The sequence below is a fragment of the Myotis daubentonii genome, chromosome 15 (genome assembly GCF_963259705.1).
Source record: "Myotis daubentonii chromosome 15, mMyoDau2.1, whole genome shotgun sequence".
NCBI lineage: Eukaryota > Metazoa > Chordata > Mammalia > Chiroptera > Vespertilionidae > Myotis > Myotis daubentonii.
The window spans coordinates 33,301,961-33,311,597 of NC_081854.1; the positions used below are offsets into that span (position 1 = coordinate 33,301,961).

At 56.5% G+C, this 9,637-nt stretch overlaps 1 protein-coding gene across 1 annotated transcript; it reads right to left on the reverse strand.

Annotated features, from left to right (window-relative positions):
- Positions 1–5,013: 5,013 nt before the first annotated feature.
- ADAD2 (adenosine deaminase domain containing 2) lies at positions 5,014–8,973 on the reverse strand. Its single transcript, XM_059665536.1, has 10 exons — positions 8,526–8,973; positions 7,461–7,601; positions 7,066–7,116; positions 6,850–6,975; positions 6,580–6,730; positions 6,327–6,494; positions 5,953–6,203; positions 5,611–5,854; positions 5,205–5,325; positions 5,014–5,118 (listed from the first exon to the last, which is right to left on the reverse strand). Exons 1-10 carry the CDS (start codon positions 8,971–8,973, stop codon positions 5,014–5,016), a joined length of 1,806 nt encoding a protein of 601 aa, XP_059521519.1.
- Between the last annotated feature and the right edge of the window lie 664 nt (positions 8,974–9,637).

Consider the following 9,637-nt stretch of genomic DNA (forward strand, 5'->3'; position numbering starts at 1 on the left):
ACAGAAACATCAATGATGAGAGAGAATCACTGATGGGCTGCCTCCTGCACGCCCCCTACTGGGATCCAGCCTACAACCCAGGCATGTGCCCTGACAAGGAATTGAACTGTGACCTCGTTCATAACTTGACACTCAACCATGGACCCACACTGGCCAGGCAGGCAAGTGATTTTCTAACATCTTATATGGAAAAAGATGTTAAACTCACACACACAAAAATGTTGCAAGAACAAAAATAGTACATAGAACACTTGAATACACATCTTTTTAAAACATGTTGCCTCATTTGCTTTATCATTTGCTCTCTATTTTTTATTATACATGCAGGGCATGCTCTTCTGGACCATGTGAGAGTAAGTTGACTGCGTCATGCCCTTTGCTTTCAGAACGTTAGGACATGGTAACTGAAGGCCTATCCTCAGACCACCCGCCCCAGGCTTCTTAGCTGAGAGTTCCCGTGAGGTTCTGTGACCTCTGGAGATGGCCCGCAACAAAGAATGTGTATGTTTCGTTGTTTCAAAGTGCAGTGTCCAGAGATTTCATCGATTCTCAAAGGAATGCATGATTCCCCCTCAAGATGAAAGGATAGGAAGCTCTGAAGTAAACCAGGCCTTCGTTGTAAGACGGAGAGCCCAGGAAAGCCCGATCCTAAGGAGATTCTCTTGTAAAACACGTGCAGTCATCCACGTCAGCACATTTAACTTGGATGCAATAGTTTAATCTAATTTACCGTCTGTTCCAATTGTGTCAGCTTATCTAATAATATCCTCGCTAGCCTTTCCCCGCAGGACAGGGTCCAGCGTAGGGTCGGATACTGCATTTACTTGTCCTGTCTCTTTAGTCTCCTGTGATCTAAACCCGTCCCCAGCCTTTCTTTGACGTAGATGACGTTGAGCTTTTGGACGCATAGACACCCTCCTTTGTATAGAACTATTCCATGTCTCCCCGTGCTTGGATCGAGGCTACGCATTCCCGGACAGGCGCTGCATTCGTGAGGTCGTGTCCCTCTCTGGGTATCACAACTGGGGACACCATGCTTTCTCCAACGACAGATGAGCCCTTTATTTAGGAGGTAACCCCAGGAGATTCTGGCAGGGAGTGGAGAGCGAGAAAGGGAGGGAAAGCTGGTATTCAAATAAGAAACACAATTAACTTCTGCTCCTGTGCAGGCCAGACAGAGCCTGACTGAAGGCCAGGTGTGCGCAGGTCACCTCAGGCTGCCTCTGTGAGAAGAGTGTGTCTGCCTCGTAGGTGAGCTAGTCCCTGAGACTCAGAGCAGGTGACCTCTTTCCACCTGCCACCAGGAGGCGACCCTGCCAGCTCTGGAATGCCTGCCTCATTGATTCTTAGAGCAGCTAAACGTACTGTTAGGGTCACCAGACCCAATCTGCCCGTTTTGCTCTTGTAGACACAGAGGCCCAGGGAGGGGACTTAATGCGGCAAGTCACACAGCCAGGGGTGGCAAAGCCAGGACTCATCCAGCATTTGACACCTACCCAAGGGGCACCTCCAGGAACACAATGTCGGTTAAAAAGAGAATGAAACCAAGGATGCCGCAGGCTGTCTCGCGGGCCCTGTGGCTCCTCAGTTGTCTGAAGCAACCTTGGCTGAGGCTGCACAGAGCCGGGCCCTGCCTCAGTGCAGCCTGCTCTAGACGTCACATGGAGAATGTGTGACCGTCATTCACCTTTGCTGTAAGGGGGACGGAGCCGAGGAAAAGGGAACAAATTTGGGCGCCCTGAGCTAAAATTAGCCAATCTTGCTGTTCCGAAGGCTTGCCTGGTACTCTGCCAATGACCAGCTTGGAATAAGATCCCCTGGAAAGTTCAGTTTCACCAGGCACCTGCCTAACTAATCTGCTGGAACCCCCCCCCCCCCCGACACCAAGAGAACATTAAACAATATTAAGAAGTGATGCTGTGGCCTCTCTGGTGTATTGGGGCAGGTCTAATCGCAAGGCCTGCTGGGAGGAGGTGAGAGGATCCCCCGAATGAGGGGTGGCAGGGGGCAGGGGGCAGGGGTCTCCTATCCCAGCGCCACCGCCAAGTCAGAAGTCAGGAGGGGCAGCTGTTGGGCTCTGGGGCAGTATTTCTTAAGTGCCTGCCATGTGCCAGACCTTGTTCTAGCTCAAGGAGACAGTAGTTAGCAAGACAGATGCTAACTACCTTGGCTGAGGCTGCACAGGGCCAGGCCCAGCCCCAGGCAGCCTGCTCTAGATGTCACATGGAGAATGTGCGACGGTCATAACTCACCCTTGCTGTGAGGGGGATGGGAGGAGGGAGATATGAAGGCAGACCACAAATAAGTCAAGAAGGAAATAAACAGATAAGTCCTAGGAGGAAGAGGGCAGCGTGGGAGTAACCATACGTGGAAGCCGAATTTGAACAGGCTTCTGAGGTTGCAATGGATTTGCCAACGTCTGGTTCCTCTTCCAGTCTCCCTGCAGGTAGGGGAGGCAGGGCCGAAGTTCTGGTCTGGGAATGTGGAAACACCCCCTGCATGATCCTCTACGCTCTCCCTCCTGCAAGTTGCATACAGACTCAAGGAATACTCAAAGCCCGAAGGCAGGGTTAGCGAGCCACATCCAGCCCGGAGCCTGGGTTGTAAGGGAAGTTTTACTGAAACACAGTCAGGCCCATTCATGCGGATATTGCCTATGGAGCTTTGGGGCTACATTGGAAGAGCAGAGTCATGCAACAGAGGCTGTTAAAGACTTCAAGCTGGAGATATTTACTCTGGCGCTTTGCAAATGTCTCACTTTTGCTCTTTCCTGACCAGAGGTGGGAGATGCAGAGGGTGAGGGACTGCATGGTGCAGCAGGTGCCCGAGGTCCAGGAGGGATCGCCAGGGCTCAGAGCTGCAGGGAACAGAACAGGGGAGTGTTGGCACAGGCTCCCTGGAGGAAGCAGTATTTGAGTCGTGCCCAGCCAGGTTGCATCTCCTCTTGATTTAAATATGCCAGTGTTGGCAATACTTCACCCAGAGGGGACCAGGCCAAGGAGACGCTAACAGACTCTCCACGTCAAAAGCAGTGCTCCTCATCACTCTGCAGGAGGAAATAAGCTGAGTCAAGGGAACTGAGCGAATTTTGTGTAATGGGGACTGTCTGGGGAGGAAAGGAACGGACGGGCAGATTTATGCAAAGTGGGGACAAATATAACTTCCTTGGCAGAACACAGCAGAGTTTATGTCATTTTGAAAAACTTGTTTACCCAGTGATTATGTGATTAATGAATATCAAAAGGCTCATTGCATAAAAGTGCAGTTTGAATGGCTGTTATATTTCTAGATTTGGTTGTAGTCACCCTTGCAGCACAAAAAGTAAATCAACTTAAATTATCTCCTGGGGAAAATAATGTGTAATAAATGAGCTAATCAATAGGCTTGGGAGTTTTAAAAATCCTCTCCATCCCAAAAAACACAACCACAAGAAACATCATTTCAAGGCTGGCCTTAGAAGTTGTTTTAAACAGTAAATAGTAAATAGCTGTTTGCTCAAACAGAACATCAGTGCTCACCTGGCTTTTGAGACCCTCCCTTCTGGTTCAAACTTCCCTCCCTCTGCTCCTCCTCCAGGCCTTTGCACACGCACACTCCCCAACACCCGTCTTGCTCCTCGGCTTGGACTCCCCTCTCGTGCCCTCCCACCAGCCACTTCCTCACCCTCTGCATCTCCCACCTCTGGTCAGGAAAGAGCAAAAGTGAGACATCAAGGCTAGGAGGCAACTTTAGAAACCAGCATCCAGTTCTCGTTTTACAAAAGAGGCTGGGAGTTTTGTCCAAGGTCACAGAAGCAAACCCAGCAGCAGCCCAGCAGTGACTGGGACTGAGGGCTGGAAGTAGATGCCTGCGTGGGAACTGCAGCCCCACCTGACAGGTGCATTTCCTCACCTGTGAAATGCAGATACCGTGCAGAGTTGGTGGGAGGCTTCGCTTCCCAGAGCTGCCATACCAGGTACCGCAATCTGGGTGCTTTCAAACAAGACATTTATTTTCCCACAGCTCTGGAGGCCAGAAGTCTGAAGTCAAAGTGCTGGAAGGGCTGGTTACGTCTGGTGCCGAGGAAAAGCCTTTCCATGCCTCAGCCCCTGCTTCCTGAGTCTCCAGGCATTCCTTGGCTTTTAACAGCATCACTTCCATCTCTGCCTCCCTCTTCACATGGCCGTCCACGTGTCTGTGGGTCTCCTCTTCTAAGGGCCCCCGTCATTGGATTCAGGGCCCACCCTAATCCAGTATGACCTCATCTTAACTAATTACACCTGCAAAAACCTTGTTTCTAAGTCAGCTCATTTATACAGGTTTCAAGTAAACACGAATTGGGGGGACACTCTTCACTCCAGGACACCGCAGGGCTCCAGGCCCTACCCACTTGCAAAACCCAGGGGACCTTAAGGGCAGGGACTGGGGCTGCTCTCTGTCCAGGGCCCCGCCCCCCTCCTGACTGGGGACTAATGGCCACACCATGCAGGCACCCTTCAATGGTGCTCACACCCAGGAGGCTGGCTCCACCAGACGCAGGGGGACCCAAGAGTAGGTACCGCCCTTCTCTGCCACTTGTCCCAGGTGGAGCCCTGGGAAAGGGAGGGAGGGTGCAGCCTCCATCACACCTGAGGAGGATATGCTCCCACACCTCTGCCAACAGTCCGGACCAACACGGCACAGCCTCAGCCTCCCCAAGCCACGGCTGGTGCAGCGAAAAAGCAGTTGTGAGGAGGGGATCCCATGGGCTTCTCTCTTCACAAATAAAAGGACCTCAGGCTACCCCTCCCTCCAAAACAGCCAACAACACATGGGAGGACCAGAAACAGCTTCTTTATTCAAGAAAGAGCTTCTTTATTCAAGCCCAAATCTGCAGCCGTCCCCACTGCTCCGCCATACCAGGCAGGCCCCTCCCTCCAATCCAACTTCACGCTGTGCACCCACCATTCTCCCCCAACCACCCCCCTCCCCCAGAAATAGCATTCCTCCAGTGGTGTCCAGCTCAGCTCAGGAGCTCGCCACCGGAAGTCTGTTTCAATTCCTGAATTTGCCCACCAATGACTTCGACGGCCAAGCCCCCAGGCCCTGCTGTTCCAGGAGGAGGGACAGCTGCTGGCGTGCTTCCTGGTAGGGCCCAGCCTAGGGTGGGAGATCAGAGAGGTGGAGAGAGGGTACTTGCTAGGGGTGCAGGAGAAAGAGGGCTGGAGGAAAGGGAAGGAGCTGACCTTAGCCTCTTCATAGGTCTTCAAGGCCAAGAGGTGGGACTTGCCGAGAGCTTGGGCAGCCTGGCGGAAGGCCCGGAGAAAGGCTGCCTTGCAGAGGCGGGAGGGAGGCCCGCGGACAGCCCTGGAGGTGCAGAGAAAGGACGTGAGGTCAGAGGAGGGAAATGATGGACTGAACTAGCAGGTCTGCACCGTGGCCCTCACACCATTGTTCATGCGATGACAATCTCAGGGATGTCAGGGGGTGGCACGGGGTGGGTGACAGAAGCCCCGCGTGGTCACACTGCTGTAAGAGGCTGCGCTGGGATTAGAACCCAACCTGTAACTAGATGTGTGCTCTTATCCCACGGCAGGGGGATGGGGATCCCTCCCCACCAGGCCTCTTCATCCCCCCACAGGCCCTTCTCACTCAGCTTTCACACGTCCGGTAGTCACATCCACAACCTCGACATCAGGGTCCCCCAGGCTCCAGTTGAGGCTCAGGTCATGGCAGGTGTTGGAGGTGGGGTTCAAAGGAGCCACAGGGGGGCCCGCAAACAGGTGTAGCATGGAACGGGTATACGGAGGTGGCAGGCATGACCCCGAGACCCTGTCCAGGTTGGGCCGGGTATGGATGGCACTGCTCAGAGTGGGGGGGTCATGGCAGGGGTCAGCTGTGGGAGCAGGAGGACAGACAAGGTCTGAGTCACCACCCTCTCCCACAGCCCTCCCAGAGCCCACCTTCCACCCTCAGGCCCCTCAGGGTCCTCACCCAGGACTAGGCTGGTGGCATAGAGGGGAGGCAGGAAGTGGGCCAACAGGGCGCCACCCACCCCCAGCATGGTCCAGCGTGACAGCTTGTCGCTGGCTGAGAGGCAGCCCACATGGGTGTCCCGGACCGTGGAGGACATGTAGCACACAGGCTTCAGCTCCCCTCGGATGTGGGCCTGCAGGCGGAAGGGGGCGCTGTGCAGCAGGCCGCTCTCAAAGGACCCTGGCGGCGGCGTTGGCGGTGGGGGGAGGCTGCAGAGGCAGGGGAGGAAACAGGACGTTGGACACTAGAGTCAGGACCGCTCTTCTGACCCCACCCAACACTGCCCTTTCCCAACCCATTACCCCAAGGGACCCCACAGGGGCTCCACATACTAGATGTCGTGAGCAGCTCCCTTGGGGGTATTGCTGATGTAGAAGTGTATGAAGATCCGGGGCTTGAGGACAAAGGGGAACCCAGGCCCGGGCTGGGGGGTCAGCACAGACTGCTCCCTGCCCTTGGGACCACCCTTTGTCGCCAGCAAGAGCTGCCGATACAAGAATCTGGAAGAGACAGGTAAAGGCGCAGCTGGGAGATGCCGCTCCTGACTGGGGCCGCCGCCGGGGGTCCCCCTGGCCCACCCTTCACCTCAGCAGGGCCCGGCGGGCGATGACCAGGCCATGGCAGTCGTGGAGCTGCCGGCCTGAGAACTCCAACCAGCCAGCACAGCTGCTGCTGCCCGTACCCAGTGCCACCAGCTTATAGATCTCCTTGGTGTGGCTCCTGGCCCCCGGGACCTCTGCAAGGAAAAAGCAGAGATAGTCGGGCCTAAGCAAGGCAAGAGCCTATGGGGCCTGAGGTGGCGGGGGGCGTGGGGCCGAGGGGGGAACGGGAGGGAGGTGGCAGGGCAACCCCTACCTTTCTCCAGGATGACAGCAGCCACAGTCCCCTTACAGGCCCAGTACGGTGAGGTCTCACTCACCAGGCGGTCAAAGCCAGCGCTGACCACAGCTGCGCAGCGCTGCTCATGGGTCAGGATGTTCTCTGCACATGGGGGAGAGGGCAGAGGTGGGAGCCCCACAGGCAGTGCCCCTGCCCTCGCCACAGGGGTCAGGTCAACAGGGGCCCACCTACCTACACTCAGGTCACTGGGTGGTGAAGGCTTGCTGGGGGCCTTTGGGGACTCTGGAAGAGAGACAAGGGGATGGGTCGCCATGGGTGCCAGGGTCTGCCCTCTTCTCCTTTGTCCCCCAGGAAGCCAAGAGGTTCCATTGTTGGGTGGGGTCATCTTCCTGAGACCAATTCCTGGCTGTCCCTCTAGCAGGCCCTGCCCCCAGGATGGGCAGGCTTCAAAGGACATTAGTGCAAGGATCAGTTCACGTGCCCCTCCCCAGCTCCCTACTGGCCTGGTCCTAATGCCCAGATGGCCTCCGCAGCAACCCAGCCTACCCACACACATGCGCATGCACACAGGGTTTCAGCCCCCACCCCCAGCTGGGGCTCCGTCACCCGGTTACTTGACCCCTTACCTGGGCCCTCCAGCTGGCTCTGGATGTAGTTGAGGGCAGAGAGAGCTGCCTGCTGCTTGGCCTCCTTCTTGCTGTTGGCAATGCCCACAGGGCAGGCCACCCCATCCAGTTCCGCACACACAGAGAAGGGGAAGCAGGGGTCTAGAGAAGGAGGCGGCTGTGAAGTGGTGCCCTGCACTTCATGTCTATCCGGGGCCCTTTCTGGGGGAGCCACAACCTCTACCCCACCTGAGCCGCAGCTCTGACATCGGACACCCTGGGTGACCACCCAGGAGACAGGCTGCGACTCCTGCGTGCCTTTGTGTTCTGGGCCATCATCACACAGAGGATGCTCACCAGCCCCTCTGAGTAAGCCTGTAAGACCCCATTTTACAAGGGGCAGGCCGTGTGCCAGGACCCAAATCCAGGGCCGCGCTGCTCTCAGGATGATGGCCCTGAGCACAGAGCACCCGCTGCCTTTCCGCAGACACGTGGCTCTCATTCTCTTCTACGCTGGAAAGTTTCAACTAGCAAACACTATCGTTTCAGGTGTTACTTATGACACAAAAGAGACACGAAAATCCTAGAACTGGGATCACTTGGTTAAAGGGCATAAACTTATGTCAGTGCATGGTAGCTGCTGGTACTTGCTGCTTCGCTGTTTCCCAAAAGGACTGCTGTTTTAAAGGAGAACCCCCTCTCAGCACTGCTCACTAGCCTCAGATTCACCTGCTTTAAAAGGGCATCAGGAATGCAACTGGGAGATGCAGAAGGAAGGCTGGCATCAGAAAACCAGCACACAGCAGCCAGCACAGTAGTAAACAAGTCTGGCAACAATCGTTACTAAAAATGAGGTGTCAGTGTTATAGGGCACAGGATATTCAAATCATCTCCAGACCTGCCAGTTAGTGTTCAATGTAGCTGGTGGTTCTAGCACCATGCTGCTCACAGCCGTGTGTGATGGTGGGGGGTGGAAGGTGGAGGGGGTAGGGATCAGGTCCCAGGCTCAGGCCCCGCTCAAGGTTCCCCTTGCTTCATCTGGAGTTGCCCTGCGACCTGCTGCCCTCCCAGGCCACCGGGCCTCACCTGCTGTCTGGTCCTCTCGGAAGATCAGGGAGACTCCCAGGTTGGCCGCGTACTGTGTGAGCAAGGCCACGGCCTGGCCAGGCGGCAGGTCTTTGAGCTGCAGGCCCAGCTGTCTGGCCGCCTTCGTTAAGTCCCCAGCGAGCCCTGCATGGGGGACAGAGACCCTCGGGAAACTTCCCATCTGTCCCCCCGCGTCTTCCGGTGCCTGAGCTGTGCCCAGTCCTCCGGCTCCGGCCCTCCCTAAGGGCCCACCGACCTCCGCAGCGGAGGCCAGGGCCTGCCCACCCCCCTCACGGTCCTCCATGCCGGGGACAGGCGGCGGCTCCCAGGAGTCCTGGCCCCGGCTGGCGGAAGGACGCCTGGGGCTGATCTGCAATGAAGCTGCCAGGCGGAGCTTCCTGCGGCCACCATCATCGGCGCCTGGTGCCGTGCTGGCCGGGGAGGCCATGGCCGGACGCGAGGACCGGAGAGGACAGCGGGCCGACAGTGCCGCTCGTGCCCTTTCACACGAGCCAGGCACCTCCCACCTGGGGAGCACGTGGTGCAGCGTGCAGTGCGCGTGCGTGGGAGCTCAGCCGCCTGCTGCTGGCCAATGGGAGCCCGCAGAGCTGAGGCGGACAGTGCTCCCAACCATAGGGTGGCCAGTCTCCTGGACAGTCGTGGCCTGGGTGGGTTCCACTTCCGGGCAGAGCTTGGGGGCGGGGTCTGGGGGCGCTCTGCTCTGGGGTGGCCCTGCCCCCGCTCCCCAGTCCAGCGTCCACCTGCCTCCTGTGCAAGAATGTCCTGAAACCAAAGCCATCACAGCAGCCCGTCCTGAGCCACTTAGCTGAGCCTGGAGGTCCTCCTCAGATAAATGAAGGTGTTCTCAACTGAAGCAGTCCTGGGGCATCTTTAGAATGTACATTTTTATTTTATGTTTATATATTTTTATTGATCTCAGAGAGGAAGGGAGAGGGAGAGAGACCAGCTGCCTCCCACAAGCCCCCCAATGGGGATCAAGCCCGACCAACCGGGCATGTGCCTTTGATGGCAGTCAGACCCAGGACTCTTCAGTCCGCAGGCTGACGCTCTATCCACTGAGCCAAACTGGCTAGAGCTAGGATCTACATTTT

Bases quoted from the DNA above. Each gene is read 5' to 3' on its own strand.
- ADAD2 (XM_059665536.1), bottom strand. From the start codon at position 8,973: ATGGCCTCCCCGGCCAGCACGGCACCAGGCGCCGATGATGGTGGCCGC. The intron at 7,117-7,460 runs GTAAGGGGTCAA...TCTCTCTTCCAG, and splicing joins GAGCCAGCTGGAGGGCCCAG to AGTCCCCAAAGGCCCCCAGC. The intron at 5,326-5,610 runs GTGAGAAGGGCC...CTGCACCTCCAG, and splicing joins ACCGGACGTGTGAAAGCTGA to GGCTGTCCGCGGGCCTCCCT.